Raw genomic sequence first — 16,819 nt, 5'->3', positions numbered from 1 at the left:
GCTGTTGAGCTTTGTTGACACTGTACCCATCTAAACAAGTGTTTTGTTATCCTTCAGCTTTGTGCCTTAAAGATGGAAGAACAGCCTGGGTGTGTATGGGAGTTGTCAGAAGTTGAACTACTCTCTGCAGCAAACCAGGTTTCTGATCTGGCTTTATGTGGCTGGTACAGCGGATCTTCTAATCAGAGGGGGATTCCGTGATGGTGATGCCACTGAATATCAAGGAAAGGTGGTTTCATTCTCTCTGGTTGAAGATGATCACTGCCTGGCACTTCTGTGGGATAAATGTTTTCTGTCCACATCAGTCTTCAGTATATTCAGGAAAGCAAGGAATGTGGGAGTTCATACAGGAAAATGGTGCTGAGGTAAAAGATACTGACAATAGACAATAGGTGCAGGAGTAGGCCATTTGGCCCTTCTGGCCAGCACCGCCATTCACTGTGATCATGGCTGATCATACACAATCAGTACCCTGTTCCTGCCCTCTCCCCATATCCCTTGACCCCACTATCTATAAGAGCTCTATCTAACTCTCTCTTGAATGCATCCAGAGAGTTGGCCTCCACTGCCTTCTGGGGCAGAGCATTCCACATATCCACCACTCTGGGTGAAAAAGTTTTTCCGCATCTCTGTTCTAAATGGCCTACCCCTTATTCTTAAACTGTGGCCTCTAGTTCTGGACTCACCCATCAGCGGGAACATGCTTCCTGCCTCCAGCGTGTCCAATCCTTTAATAATCTTGTATGTTTCAATCAGATCCCCTCTCATCCTTCTAAATTCCAGTGTATACAAGCCCAGTTGCTCCAATCTTTAAACATATGACATTCCCGCCATTCCGGGAATTAACCTTGTGAACCTACGCTGCACTCCCTCAATAGCAAGAATGTCCTTCCTCAAATTTGGAGACCAAAACTGCACACAATACTCCAGGTGGGGTCTCATCAGGGCCCTGTACAGCTGCAGAAGGACCTGTTTACTCCTATACTCAATTCCTCTTGTTATAAAAGCCAGCATGCCATTAGCTTTCTTCACTGCCTGCTGTACCTGCATGCTTGCTTTCATTGACTGATGTACAAGAACACCTAGATCTCATTGTACTTCCCCTTTTCCTAACTTGACTCCATTTAGATAGTAATCTGCCTTCCTGTTCTTGCCACCAAAGTGGATAACCTCACATTTATCCACATTAAACTGCATCTGCCATACATTTGCCCACTCACCCAACCTGTCTAAGTCACCCTGCATTCTCATTACATCCTCCTGACATTTCACACTGCCACCCAGCTTTGCGTCATCAGCAAATTTGCTAATGTTACTTTTAATCCCTTCATCTAAATCATTAATGTATATTGTAAACAGCTGCGGTCCCAGCACCGAACCTTGCAGTACCCCACTGGTCACAGCCTGCCATTCCGAAAGGGACCCGTTAATCACTACTTTTTGTTTCCTGTCAGCCAGCCAATTTTCAATTCATGTCAGTACTCTGCCCCCAATACCATGTGCCCTAATTTTGCCCACTAATCTCCTGTGTGGGACTTTATCAAAAGCTTTCTGGAAGTCCAGGTACACTACATCCACTGGCTCTCCCTTGTCCATTTTCATAGTTACATCCTCAAAAAACTCAAGATTAGTCAAGCATGATTTTCCCTTCATAAATCCATGCTGACTCGGACTGATCCTTCTACTGCTATCCAAATGTGTCGTAATTTCCTCATTTATAATTGACTCCAGCATCTTTCCCACCACTGACGTCAGGCTAACCGGTCTATAATTCCCTGTTTTCTCTCTCCCTCCTTTCTTGAAAAGTGGGACAACATTAGCCACCCTCCAATCAGCAGGAACTGTTCCTGAATCTATAGAACATTGGAAAATGATTACCAATGCGTCCACGATTTCTAGAGCCACCTCTTTAAGTACCCTGGGATGCAGACCATCAGGTTCCAGGGACTTATCAGCCTTCAGACTCAACAGTCTATCCAACACCGTTTCTTGCCTAATATAAATTTCCTTCAGTTCATCCTTTACCCTAGTTCCTTTGGCCACTATTACATCTGGGAGATTGTTTGTGTCTTCCCTAGTGAAGACAGATCCAAAGTACCTGTTCAACTCGTCTGCCATTTCCTTGTTCCCCATAATAAATTCACCCGTTTCTGTCTTCAATGGCCCAATTTTGGTCTTAACTATTTTTTTGCTATTCACATACCTAAAGAAGCTTTTACTATCCTCCGTTATATTTTTGGCTAGTTTACCTTTGTACCTCATTTTTTCTTGGCGTATTGCCTTTTTTGTTATCTTCTGTTGCTCTTTAAAAGCTTCCCAGTCCTCCGGTTTCCCGCTCATCTTTGCTATGTTATACTTCTCTTTTATTTTTATACTGCCCTTTACTTCCCTCGTCAGCCACGGCCACCCCTTACTCCCCTTAGGATCTTTCTTCCTCTTTGGAATGAACCGATCCTGCACCTTCTGCATTATTCCCAGAAATACTTGCCATTGTTGTTCCACTGTCTTCCCTGCTAGGGTATTGTTCCATTGAACTTTGGCCAGCTCCTCCCTCATAGCTCCATAGTTCCCTTTGTTCAACTGTAATACTGACACATCCGATTTTCCCTTCTCCTTCTCAAATTGTAGGTTAAAACATATCATATTATTGTCACTACCTCCTAATGGTTCCTCTACCTCGAGGTCCCTGATCAAATCTGGTTCATTGCACAACACTAAATCTAGAATTGCCTTCTCCCTGGTAGGCTCCAGAACAAGCTGTTCTAAGAATCCATCTCGGAGGCACTCCACAAACTCCCTTTCTTGGGGTCCAGTACCATTCTGATTCTCCCAGTCTACCTTCATGTTGAAATCCCCCATGACAACTGTATCATTACCTTTGCGACATGCCAATTTTAACTCTTCATTCAACTTACACCCTACATCCAGACTGCTGTTTGGGGGACCTGTAGATAACTCCCATTAGGGTCTTTCTACCCTTAGAATTTCTCAGTTCTATCCATACTAACTCTACATCCCCTGATTCTATGTCCCCCCTCGCAAGGGACTGAATATCATTCCTCACCAACAGAGCCACTCCACCCCCTCTTCCAGTCAGTCTGTCCTTTCGATAAGATGTATATCCTTGAATATTCATTTCCCAGGCCCTGTCCGCTTGAAGCCATGTCTCTGTTATTCCCACAACATCGTACTTGCCAATTTCCAACTGAGCCTCAAGCTCATCTACTTTATTCCTTATACTTGGTGCATTCATATATAATACTTTTAATTTGTTACTCCCCTCTCCTTTCATATCAATTCCTATTTCACTTGGCCATACTGTATGATCTCTTCTTGAGCTTTCTACTCCATTGATTCTGTTGTCCTTTTTAACTTTTCTTATTTTCACTTTCCCTTTAACTCCATCCTTATATTTCCAGTTCATCCTCCCCCTCCTCCCACTACTTAGTTTAAACACATCCGTGTTGCAGTGGCAAACCTGTCTGCCAGAATGCTGGTCCCCTGCCTATTAAGGTGCAACCCGTCCCTTTTGTACAATTCATCCCTACCCCAAAACAGATCCCAGTGGTCCAAGAATGTAAATCCTTGCTTCCTGCACCAGTTCCTCAGCCACACATTCAGATCCATTATCTCCCTGTTCCTGCCCTCTCCAGCACGAGGAACTGGAAGCAAACCGGAGATAACCACCCTGGAAGTCCTGCTTTTCAGCCTTCTTCCGAGTTCTCTGAAGTCCCGCTGCAGAATGTCCTTCCTCTTCTTCCCGATGTCATTTGCACTACCCCTTCCGGCTGTTCACCTTCACCCTTGAGGATTCCCTGCAATCAGTCCGTGATGTCCTGGATCCTAGCACCAGGGAGGCAACACACCATCCTTAAATCTCGCCTGTTGCCGCAGAAACCCCTTTCCGTACCTTTTACTATGGAGTCCCCAACTACCACGGCTCTTCCTGATGTCCGACTCCTCGGCTCTGCTTCTGCACCAATTTTCGGCTCGCAGACCTGTCCGCCTCTCAGACTGGCAGTATCTTCTGTCCTGACAGCTTCCAAGAGGGTGAACCTGTTTACGAGAGGTACATCCCCTGGGGTCTCTTGTACTTCAAGCATCCTTTCCTTCCTCATCGTCGCCCCCTTTCTCTCTTCCGGTGTCCTTGGTGTAACAACCTCACTGTAGGTCCTGTCCAGAAAACTCTCGTCTTCGCGGATAAACCTGAGGTCCTCCAGTTCTTTCTTCAGTGCTGCAACATGCTCCTTCAGAAGCTGAATCTGGACACACTTTCCACAGCTGTAGCAGCCGGGGGCACCATCAGTGTCCCTGACCTCCCACATCATGCACGTAGCACACTGAATCAGCTTAGCGGTCATGTCTTCACCCTCTCCAATTGTGCCTGGCGTAGTCTCCTCGCCGAAGACTCTCGAGCCAAAGACTAGCACTTTTCACACCAGGCACTTCCCTCGACCAGGCCGCTTCCCGACAGGCCTGTTGATATTGTTGAATGGAAAAGCCGATGTGAGGGACCATCCTGCTTCCATCACTCATGTTATTTAAGAAATAAAATAAATTTAAACTTTGAAAACATTTCCTAGTAAATTCATAGCTACTAGACAGTTGTCAAAACCATTATGCTGAATCACATCCTTTAAGAAAAGTAATCTATCATTTTTTGCCATGTTCAGCTCATACAGACTCTGAACCCACCGATGAAGTTAAATTGCAACTCTCTTTCACACTGGAATAAATAAATATTGACAATAAATGCTGGCACTACCAGTAATGTCTCTATCCTATGAATGAATAAATAAAGAGCATTAACAGTCTCCAGAGCAGATCATAGAAGTGTCAAGTGTATGATTGGCCGTTTAAATTGGTCAGCTCAGAAAATGGAGCACTGAGTATACTTGACTCCCGATCAGTGGCTGACAATTTGCCTCAAGCAGAAAAATGTGATATTGTTTCACCCAGCTCTAAACGACTTCTGCATGATGGCTGATATTATTCTGTGTTTGCCCCAGGCATCAAACATCTCAGACGCACTAGCAGGAACCACAAACTGAAGTGCTAGATCAAAGCCTGATGATTGTTGTGCATCTGCAGAATTAACTAAACTTCACAATTTACTCTAAAAAAAACCCCACATTTATTCTCAATTGCATAATGCTTATAAAAGACCAATGTATTTAATTCACCGTTATTTGCCTCATTTCTTTCTTTAAGTAAGCAATCCAACACTTCGCAATTCAGTTACAATGCACAACATTAATAATGAATTTGAAGAGATTGTGGGCAACATTAGTAATCAGTAGAATGCAGTTAACCAAAATGAATACTAACAGAATATATTGAAAATCTGAGCTTAATTTTCTGCCAGGGTTCATTTTATCCCTTGCATAAGCAGCTTTGGAATTTGTCCCAAGTTAGAATACTGACATCCTTCAAACCCTTTCAATATGGGAGCTGGTATCATTAATAGTGTATGAATATAACATGCATCTTAGTAATAACTGCTGTGAGGGCTCCGGTTGTCACTGTTCATCACTAAGTTTCAAGACCACAGTAGTATCAGAGTTAGCATGAAGCTCAGATTGTCGGGGTTTGGAATTCAACTCCGGTGCCCTCTGTAAAAGTCTGTATGTTCCTCTTGTTTGCATGTGGGTTTTCTGTGGGCACTCCAGTTCCTTCCCAGAGTTCAGAGATATTGGTTAGTAGATTAATTGCTCATTGTAAATTGTCCTGTGATTAGGCCAAGGTTAAATTTGTGGGTTGCTGCACAGCACAGCTTGCTAGGCTAGAAGGGCCTGTTCCACACTGTATCTCTAAATAAAATAGCATTAAAAATAAATATACGTTGTATACAAGTCTCTCCCATTCATTGTGCCTCAAAGCATGCTCCTTGGCCATCTGACATTCCGTTGGAGTGAAGATGTGACCAAAGTCATTCTGAATTATGGATGACAGCTTGTCTCGCACTCCTCAGATGCAGGATTGCTTATCGTCAAGCTTCTTGCTTAAGGCATCCTTTTCTCTGTATTCAAAATACTGGTCAGAATTCTAGATTCTCCTGTCTAAATGTTAACTAGATTCTCCTTTCACTTTCCCTGCACAGGTTTTATTGCCACTCAATAGTTAATCTATAAAAATAATTTAAAATGAGCATCATTTGGATATCCCTGCCCAACTTGGCTACACAGAAATAATCTTGCCTTGTTGCTCACCAGTGTAGATCTCACAGTTAGTGGAATTTCAATATAGTTCCAATCCTTTACAGTAATCTAGCTGAAAAACATCAAGTTTGAAAAGAAAAGTAGAAAGGAGAAACAAACCAGAGATTTCTGGTTAAGTGCCAAGTTGCAAGGCTTACGTTTTAAATCTTCTGGCTGCAGTAGTTCTAGTTAGAAGTGTTGAGATAAAGGGATGAGAAAGAAAGCAAAAGAGAACAGGAACTTCTTGCTTCAATTGGCAGTTTTGACTGCGTGGGGGAAAAAAGTCTTACCTCATAAATCCCACCAAAGAGTGACATGAATTTACTCAGCAATGCAGCACACATGCTTGCAATGTGAACAAACGGTCCCTGTGGATCAGATGAGAAAAAACAAAAAGTGAGATATAAATCTGACCAACGATATATCTGGTCTATAAAGGTCAACCAAGGAGGGAACTATTTTTTGTACCCAAAGCAAAATGCCGATGTAATAATATAATTAGTGAACAGGAAAAAAGATTATACTGCAATCTGAGTATTTTTAAAAACATATTCTCTGGTCTATGCATTTAAAATCAACATTTATTGGAAATGGTATTAGAGTTACTGAAAGAATTTTAAATGTATACAAGTTGAATGGAGCCTAGCAACACCACACCACTGATATTTTAAATCAGGGATATGTATTGAAAACTGTTTCACCAGAATTTCTTGAATGTAGAGTTTCCAAGTTGTATGTATGCACCTCACTTGAATAATTTACTATTTCATAAACATTCATAAGTGATTTATCACTCCAGACCCTTTCAGTTTAAATGAAAATTTAAAAACACCAAAGATGCTGAAAATCTGAAATTAAAAAAACAGAATATGCAATAAACACTCAGTAAATTAGGCAGCAAAATGTTTTTTGTAAGAACAAAGAACAAAAGAAAATAAGTTTGTTTGCAGTTGTAGACAGTAGGTGTTCGGGTTAAGGGGGGGGCAAGAGAGAGGAACAGTGAAAACAAATAATGGAACTTACCATGTGTGAAATGCACATTTAGAGCTGTAGAAAAAGCCCACTGGACAGAGAAATAGCGTGTAGATATTATAGATGGATAACCTACGGCAGAAACTTTAGTTGCCCGTTCTGCAGGTTTACTGCATAGATTACTATCATTTCCTTCAGTATCACCTCTCCACACACCAACAACCCATTTTAGTATCTTCTACAAATTCACATCCCAAGGTCTAAACTATTTTTGAAAATTGTGATTAGCACTGTTCCTGGCAACAATTCTTGTAGAGAACCATGACATAGCTTCTTCATCTTCTTCCATTGTGAATAGCTATCCCTTACTCCCCCTTTTACTCCTACTTTCCGCTTTCATTCTTAAAGCCACTGTGATGGTAGTACATCTGTCTTCTTTGTCACTGATAGATTACACCAGCCCCCTCAACAACCTCTCCACCACCACCTAGTCCCTGCAGATCTTGTCCTTCAGGCTATCCGATCATGGGCACAGAGTCCTCTCTTCTGTGCCGTAAAAACCGCAGCCTCCATGGGATTCATTATAAGCCCATCTCACTCTCGTACGAGTTTACTATCCTTCGAGAAACAGTCCAAGGACAAGAGACTAAATCTTCACTGTGAGAGTTCGGAACTCACTTACACTGAATGTAGAACAGAGTAGGACAGGCATCTTGAGCCACTGTGTCTGTGCTGACCACAATCCCAATCTAACTAATCCCATCTACCGCACACAGTTCCTCTCCTTCTATTCCCTGCTCAAATTCCTATTATACATTGTTATTGTAGCTGCTTCCATCACTTTCCCTGGCAGCACATTTCAGGCAAGTAGATTAACCTGTGTTGTACATCTCCACCTTTCACCCACGTCCTGTAGCATATGATGTTTCTACCCTGGAAAAAAGACAGACTAGCTATTCAATCTACGTCTCTCCAAATTTTATTCAATTCTATCAGGTCACCCCTCTGCCTCGGACACTGCAGAGGAAACAATCCAAGTTTATCCACCTCCGTCTTATGGCTAACACATGCCAATCTGGCAAAGCTCCAGTGAACCTTTCCTGCGCCGTCTCCAAAGCCTTCATGTACTGTCTGGTGACTAGGACGGCACATCTCCATATGTGGCCTAATCAGGGTTTTATACAGCTGCAACATGATTTCCCAGTTTTACACTTAATGCCTCTGCTGAGAAAGGCAAACATGCCACTCAGCTTCTTGACAACTCTATCCACTTGTGTTGCCATTCAGGGAGTTAGAGAATTCAGAAGATCCCCTAGTACATTAATGCTCCAAAGTGCCCTACAATTTACTGCATACTCTTCTCTTGCATTGGACTTTTCAAAATGTATTGCCTCACTCTTGCCCAGATTAGACTTCAACTACCACTTACTTGCAACACGGAACAGGCCCTTGCCTCACTCACTGAGCCTCACTGCCCAGCCATCCGCTTATTTAATAGCAGCTTAATCACCGGACAATTTACTATGACCAATTAGCCTACTAACCAGTAGATCCTTGAACTGTGGGAAGAAACCCACATGGTTCACGTAGAAACTTCTCACAGCCGGTGCAGGGACTGAACTCCGAATTCTGGAATGCCCAAGCTGTACTAGCGTAGCGCAAACCCAAATGTCTAATTAATCTATTTCTCTATTCTCTACCCGAATGTCCAATTAATCTATATCGGGGTTTAAAATAAAATTAAAGATCTGGAAGAACAGAGCTGGGTTCACATCCCTTTACTTCAGTGGTGGTCAGGGAACTGGCCAAACTACTCACAGGAAGCAGTTGCTCATTTAAATTCAAGGCTGTCAGCCTTTATTTCAATAGTCATTCTATATTTAACCAGAGATGGCAGAGTGCCCTGGCCTTGGGAAACTCAGCAAATGATTGTATTCAACAAAGGCTGAATCCCCTTAGTATTTAACCTTATAGTACTACTTGTACGGCACTGGCAGCCAGCTTCCTTCAAGAACAATCTACCAGGAACAGTCCCTCTATCACAACCACTACCAGAGGTCACTTCCCTCAAAAAGGAACTCTCCTCTCCCACCACCCACATTAATTTAATTCTCCACTCCTCACACACTCTGACCTCTTTCTTTAGCCTCCTGCAGTGCTCGGATAAAGCCCAGGAAACATCATTACATTTTTCAGCTACGTAAGCTAATGCCCTCAGGATTCAACAATAAAAAATAACAAGTCTTTGCAGTTTGTACCAAAGCTCGCCAACTCTGATGGAGAATCTTCAGTCTAAAATATTAAATAAAATCAAAGCACTATTAATACTATAAAAGGGAACCAAAAAACAGAAGATGTCAAAAACGCTCAGCCACTTAGACAGCATCTGTGGGAAATCCTAATGAAGAGTTTTGACCTGAAATGTTGACTTTTACTTATTCCACAGATTTTGAGCTACTGGGGGAGTCTATAATCTATAATATTAACTTGTTTTATTTCTGATGAATTTAGCAATTGGATATGAATATAGGAGGTACAAATAGTAAATTGATGGTGTTGCGAATATCGGGGGAGATTGTCCAAGGGTACAGCAAGATTTGGATCAGATGGGGAACTGGGCAGAGCATTGGCAGATAGAATTTAATCCTGACAAATGTATATTATGGGGAGTCAAACAGCAGTAGGATATATACAGTAAATGGTTGATGAACCCTGGGACCTCTGGATTCAAGTCAAAGTTCCCTGTAAGTGGCTGCACAGCTGGAGAGGATGGTGAAGAAGCCATACAAAATGTAAAAATGGACAGTTATGTTGTAATGTTACAAAACACTGGTTAGATCACATCTGGATTACTCTATGCTATAGAAAGATCATGGTTACAATGGAGAGTGCAGAGGAGATTCACCAGGATGTTGCCTGGTTGGAGGATACTGGTAAGGAGAGGGGTTAGACTGGTCGCATTTGTTTTCCTGCAGCAAAGGAGACAGACGGATGACCTGACGTTGGTAAATACAATTTAAAAAAGGCTTGGATAGGGTAGTAAATCACAAAGACAAGAGATTCTGCAGATATTGAAAACCCAGAACAACAAGAAAGAGTAGGATGGATAGTTAGCAAATTTTCACCATGCTCAGAATGTCAAAAACAAGAGAGCATAGATCCATGGTGAGTGAAAGGAAAGAGTTTAAAAGAGGATTTGATGGGAATGTAGTTTGTTAAACCATAAAAAGTGGCTGGTTGTATGTGTTACTCGGGATAGAGGAGCATCCCCAGCTGCACCATACAGCCTTTCTTGTTCTTCTCATCCCTTTAATGGAACTTAAACAATCTCGTTTTCTAACATTTTCAGGTTCAGATGGAGGGTCATTGACCAGTAATTGTTCTCGCTCTTTACAAATACTGGATGTCTTGGTTATTTCCAACAGTTTCTGCTTTTATTTCCCACACAGTTAACTACTTTTACCCTAAGCCATCTCTACCTCATTAGTGCACTCCATTCACTGCCCTGCCCCCACAAGGATCCCGCACCTTCCTGCACGTCAAGACATCTCATAGACTGTTAACCCCTTCTTGTTACTTCCTTACTCAATGTATTGGATTTGTGACACTGGGGCTGAGATTTCCATAAATGAGCATTATAGGGCACAAATACCACACTGTATGGCCCATCCCTCATGATCCCACATTGCCAACACATCTGAATGAAGAATCTTGGCATCACAAAGAAGCTATCCCATTGCCCAAGGTCTCCATCACAACAAGCATTGTTCCATTCTGTAGATTCCCTAGCTTTTAACAGTTCGCCCCTACCCAGGAATCCGTCAAGACTAAAAGTCGTCATTGGGGGTGGAAGCTGCTAAAACATTACTTTGCTTTCTCAATACTACAATTAACTGCAGTACTGTCTATGTTTTGTACACACAGCCAGAGACTGTTGAATGCAGTAATACTAGTAATACAATCATTCAAGTTGAGAATTACGTTCTCCTAATGGGGAAACCATGAGACTATAAGATATAGAAGCAGAATTAGGACATCTGGCCCATCGAGTCTGCTCCACCATTCCATCATGGATGATTTATTATGCCTCTCAACCCTATTCTCGTGCATTCTCTCCGTAACCTTTGACACCACAACTAATCCAGAGCTTATCAACTTTGGCTGTAAATATACTTAATACTGTGGCTTCCATGGCCATCTGTGCCAATGAATTGCACAGATTCACTACCCTTTGGCTGAAGAAATCACTCATCTCTGTTTTAAATCAACATCTCTTTCTATTGAGGCTGTGCCCTCTGGTCTTAGACTCACCCAGTATAAGAAAACATTTTCTCCATATCTTCTCTATCTAGGCCTTTCAAAATTCAATAGATTTGAATGAGATCCACCCCCCACCCCCCACAAGCCCAGAGCCATCAAATGCTCCTCATACATTAACCCTTTAATTCCTGGAATTGTTGTCATGAACCTCCTCTGGACCTTCTCTAACGTCAGCACATCTTTTCTTAGATAACTGCTCACAATACACAAAGGGTGGTCTGACCAATGCCTTATAAAGCTTCAGTACTATAACCTTGCTCTTGTATTCTAGTTCTCTTGAAATGAATGCTAACATTGCATTTGCCTTCCTTACCACCTGCAAGTTAAAATTTAGTGAATCACGAACAAGGCCCCCCAAGTTGCTTTACACCATTGATTTTTGAACTTTCTCCCCATCTAGAAAATAGTCTAAGCCTTTATTCTTTCTACCAAAGTACATGACTGTACATTTCCGTACACTATATTCTACCTGCCACTTCTTTCCCCGTTCTCCCAATCAGACAAAGTTAAGTCCTTCTGCAGACTCTCTGCTTCCTCAGCACAATGTACCCCTCCATCTATCTTCATACCATCTGCAAACCTGGTCACAAAACTATCAAATCCAACACAGCCTGAAAAGAAGTGGTCCGCCATTTCTTTGTCCCTCATTACTACCTCTCCAACATCATTTGCCGGCGGTCCAATACCCACTCTAGCCTTTCTTTAATTCTTTATATACGTATCTGAAAAAGACAATGTCTTTTAAAATATTTTTGGTGAGGTTACCTTCATATTTCATCTTTTCTTCCTGCACATTTTTTAGTTGCCTTCTAATGGTTTTTAAAAGTTTCCTGATCCTCTAACTTCCCACAAATTTTTGCTCTATTATATGCTGTCACTTCTCCTTTTATGCTGTCTTTGACTTCCCTTGTCAGCCATGGTTGCCTCATCCTCCTTATAGAATACTAGTTCATTTTTTGGGATGTTCCTATCCTGCACCTTCCAAATTACCCTCAGAAACTCCAGCCATTGCTGTTCTGCTGTCATCTCTGCTAGTGTCCCCTTCCTCCTCCTCTCTCTCATGCCTCTGTAATTCCCTTCACTCAACTGTAATACTGATAGAACTGACTTTACCTTCTCCTTCTCAAACTGTAGGGTGAATTCTATCACATTATGATCACCACCTAAGATGTGAGTTAGGCATCCGGATGACATGACCTATCCATCGGAATTGGTGTAGCTTTATCGTAGTTGTTATGACCCCAGCCCCCTCCTTTCTGAGATTCGCAAGAGCCCTAGTCAAGGGGGGGTCAAATGACCCAAGAGAGAGAGGGAGACGTGCTGAAGACCACGTTCCCCAGGGAAGCAGAATAAAGCGACTCTTTGACTATTGTCTCATGAAGACCACGTGTAAAGCCCTCGGGCAAAGTGGGCTGGTCGCTCAACAAGACAAAAGCCTCGGACATAGCCATTGTCTTGGGAGACACCTTTGTGGGATAAGGAACTGGCCTATGTGCAAAATCTCAGGGCAATGTGAGATGGGTGATGGGGGAAGGATTGCCTCGCCCCCCTACCCTGATGGATATCTACAACCCTGCCCGTCCAGATAAAAGGTGGGCTGCCGAGGCGGGGCGCCAGATGCACCAGAAGATACGTGAGAATTCCTGCTACTGCGTTTAGAGAGCGACAGCCAGTGGTGGGGTTCGTGTGCGTCCTTCCCTTGCCTGGGATTGGCGACCTCACCACGGAAGAACGGCCTAGCTACAGGGGAAGCCACAGATGAGAGTCCATTCCCCAACGAGACTTCCGACTACCTCCTGCAGGTTGGAAAACCTGTCGGGTAAATGTTTCATTCTCTCTCTCTCTTTCTAACAAAAGTGCACCAACGCGACACCACAACCGACGGCGGCTGGTGGAACTGAAGTGACCGCAAAAAGACTTTTAAATATCCAGTAAACAATATATATCTACATTACCCCTAGACAACTGTAGAGCTTATTTCTGATTGATTATTACTATACCTGTGCTTTAGATTGAGTTGTGACGACGTATATGATCTGAATGTTTTGTATTAACCATACGTTTGTGCCCCTTTATAAATAAAAACGTTTGAAAATAGTAGCATCAGGCTTCGGTGGACCCATCTATCTTTGCTGGAAAACTACCCGGTTACTGGGGAACGTAACATAGTAAAGACGCTGTTCATGTTAACCTCTTCCAGTATTCTGGTGTTAGTGGGTCTGTCCTTCCAGATGACTCTCAAAATCTTTTATAAGGTTCTTTAGTGGTGTTCTTCCAGGTACCTAGTGTAGGTGGTCCATTTTTCAGCTCTATACAGTAAAGTAGGGAGGACACCTGCTTCAAAGACCAAAAGTTTTATTTGGACCTGAAAATCGCGACCTTCAAAGATGAAGGGTCTCGGCCCGAAACGTCGACAGTGCTTCTTCCTATAGGTGCTGCCTGGCCTGCTGTGTTCCACCATCATTTTGTGTGTGTTGCTCTTTATCTTAAACTTGCATAGGCTCCACTAGCACTACTCAGGGGGTGGTTAATCCCCGAGTTAATGTCTGCTTTTGAGGAGAGAATGCTGCTTAGGTAAGGGAAGTGGTCTACATTTTCATGGGCGAAAGCAGCAACTTCTATGGAGGGCCGGATAAATGGCTGGTTTGCCAGTGGCTGATACAGGACCTGTCTTTTTTTTAATGTTCAAAACAAGACCTAGGGCTCTATATGCCTTGGCAAAGACATTCATTACACATTAGAGGATTTTTCAGAGTCTATTGTGATGGCGTTGTTATCCACATACTGAAGCTTCAAGAAAGGTAGACCAGCACTCCTGCAGCACGTACAAGCTCTGCTCCTGGAGGTCTAGGAAAATAAACAATTACCCTCAGAGCTCAGGGATGCTCCAACAGTGACCATATACAAAAAGCAAGACAATGCAGACTGTGGCAATTACATAGGTATATCCCTCCTGTCACCAGCAGGCAAAATTCTTGCACGTATCCTTGCCAAACAACTCCTTCCACTATCTGAAGTACTCCCTGAATCACAGTGTGGTTTCTGCCGACCCAGAGGCACCGCAGGCATGATCTTCACAGCACTCCAATTACAGGAAAGAAATGCCATGAACAAAGGCAACCCTTGTACCTGGCTTTCAAAGGTTTGACAACGGCATTTGACACAGTAGACCACCAAGATCTCCGGCGTATACTATCAAGACATAACTGCCCTGACAAGTACTAATGAAAACCGAGGTTACTGCATGATGGCATGTCAGCCACAGTACACAGCAACAGTGCTGATGAATCTGAACCCTTCACAGTCAAGACTGGAGTCAAACAGGGCTACATCGTTGCACCCACTCTATCTGCCATCTTTGTTACTGACGCTCTTCACCTCATTGGCCAGGGCCTGTCACAGGGAATCCCAGTCGTGAGTACTAAACATACAACTCAGGCAGAGGAGCTGAAGATTGAAAGTTAATTGATTTGGAGCTGTGATGCTTATGGAGAAAACATAAAAACCCAGTAGCATTGGGGAATCCGAGCATGGCCTGGACATAAACATCTTCATTACACTCAAGCTGAATATTTTTCAGGTAGCTGAGCTTGGCTGTGGAAATTTGTTGAAGGATGAAATCTCAGTGCCAGGGCAACAAACTCAAGGAACTGAGCAGGAGAATGTTGAAAATAATAAGTAGAGTACCCAATCAGCTGTATAATTGGACTGAGCTGCGACTGCAGCTGGCAATAGCACAGTGCTGGTGGGACACTGCACTGAAGGAAAGTGTATTGATGCCTTTGTATAGTTCAGACCAGACCCAAGCAATCAGTGCCGGCTGGGAGTGAAAACAAGTATTTATCCAAGAGGCAGATGGCATTTGAGCTGTGCCTAACCACACAATGGTGTGCTTAGTGAGGGTAGAGAGGGTAGTGTGTAGTGAGGGCTAAGCACATGCCCTCAAGGCGCACCTCCGTTGACTGTCAGAAAGGAGGAGCTGTTATTTCTGATCTGCACAGACTGAGTCTTCCGGTGAGGAAGTCAAGGATCCAGTTGCAGAGAGAGGTACAGAGGCCCAGGGGTTGCAGGACTTGTTGATTAGTAGGATTGTTTTGAACGCTGAGCTGCAATCAATAAACAGCAGCCTGGCGTAGGTATTACTACTTCCGAGGTAATCCAAGGCCGAGCGTGGAGCCAGTGAGATTGCTGTGGTTTTGTAGCAAATGGCAAATTACAGTGGGTATCATCATAAAGACTACAGATCCAAGACCCATTCCTGGTGGCTTCCTTGTTTTTTTGGTTTAATTCTAAATTTCCTGATATAGGTTCCTAAATCACTTATCAGACATCTTTCTCCTGCCCACTACAAACAAAGGATGTCTTTAGCATCTGAATTCTTTATGCTGGCATTCTTCACAAAGTCCCCCTGCACATTCTATCCCTCTGCTTCATTCTTTGAAACCCCACTTCTTTGAACAATATTTTAACAAATCACTCTTTGTCTTTACATTTAGTACTTGGTTTATTTGGCTTCTGCATTGGAACATTTTTCTATGGTAAAGATGCTCTAAAATGCAAATAGTATTGAACTACATCATGTACACATGAAAATACCAAAGAACTGCTCTTGTTTTTAATTTAAAAGCATTTCCGGTATTTTCCAGAAAGATGGGGCAGCTTTTGTGTTTCTGGCCAAGCTTCATATGCTTAGAGTAACTGTAATCATTTTGACATGAGCATTGAAATACTTTAGCTTCTAGAGAAATATTGCAATAATTGATTGAGGAACTGTTCTGGCTCATTGACATTTGTATTGATGAACAATGGCAAGCAGACCAGTAGGAATGAAACCATCATGCTAATAATAGCTCTAAACATCCATCACACATCTCCGCAGCAAAACTGTGCGGCATTAAATGTGATTTCATAAATAAACATCAACCGAGTACAAGGTAGTTTTAGCTTGCAACTGCAAACAGAGCACAGACAATCTTTTAGTTGTGTAGAATAACATTTATAATAGTGACATCTCAAAACTGCAGGTTTAGGCTGCAATTAAAACACTACGCATTCCTTAAAACTGCTACAATCCAGATATTGGAATTCACAAAACCCTCACGATGAGTCAACATCTAAGCTTCTTGTTTGCTAACTTTTGGACTAATCATGAATTTTTAATCTGTGGAAGTTTCCTTTATGTCACTTTGTGGTATAAGACAGAACATTAAAAGGAAGGCAGCTGGAGAAATAGGTGACCATATACATGGATGCATGTTTGAAGGTTCTTTAAACATCAAGAATTAAGGATTAACTTGATCCACCATATGCAATTACATGTATTTGGAACT

The 16,819-nt window shown here is 42.6% G+C and overlaps 1 protein-coding gene across 4 annotated transcripts in view; it reads right to left on the bottom strand.

The window, feature by feature from the left end:
* Positions 1–16,819, bottom strand: part of clcn2c (chloride channel 2c) — a 510,268-nt gene that overhangs the window by 240,713 nt on the left and 252,736 nt on the right. For all 4 annotated transcript variants that reach the window (XM_073041207.1, XM_073041210.1, XM_073041208.1 and 1 more), the window contains exon 6: positions 6,488–6,565. In XM_073041207.1, the coding sequence (XP_072897308.1) occupies positions 6,488–6,565 (78 nt within the window). The remainder of the gene's footprint in view (positions 1–6,487; positions 6,566–16,819) is intronic.

Source organism: Hemitrygon akajei, chromosome 3 (assembly GCF_048418815.1).
Source record: "Hemitrygon akajei chromosome 3, sHemAka1.3, whole genome shotgun sequence".
Taxonomy (NCBI): domain Eukaryota; kingdom Metazoa; phylum Chordata; class Chondrichthyes; order Myliobatiformes; family Dasyatidae; genus Hemitrygon; species Hemitrygon akajei.
Note: the sequence above shows the minus strand (reverse complement) of the source record. Positions and strands in the feature narration are given on the sequence as shown.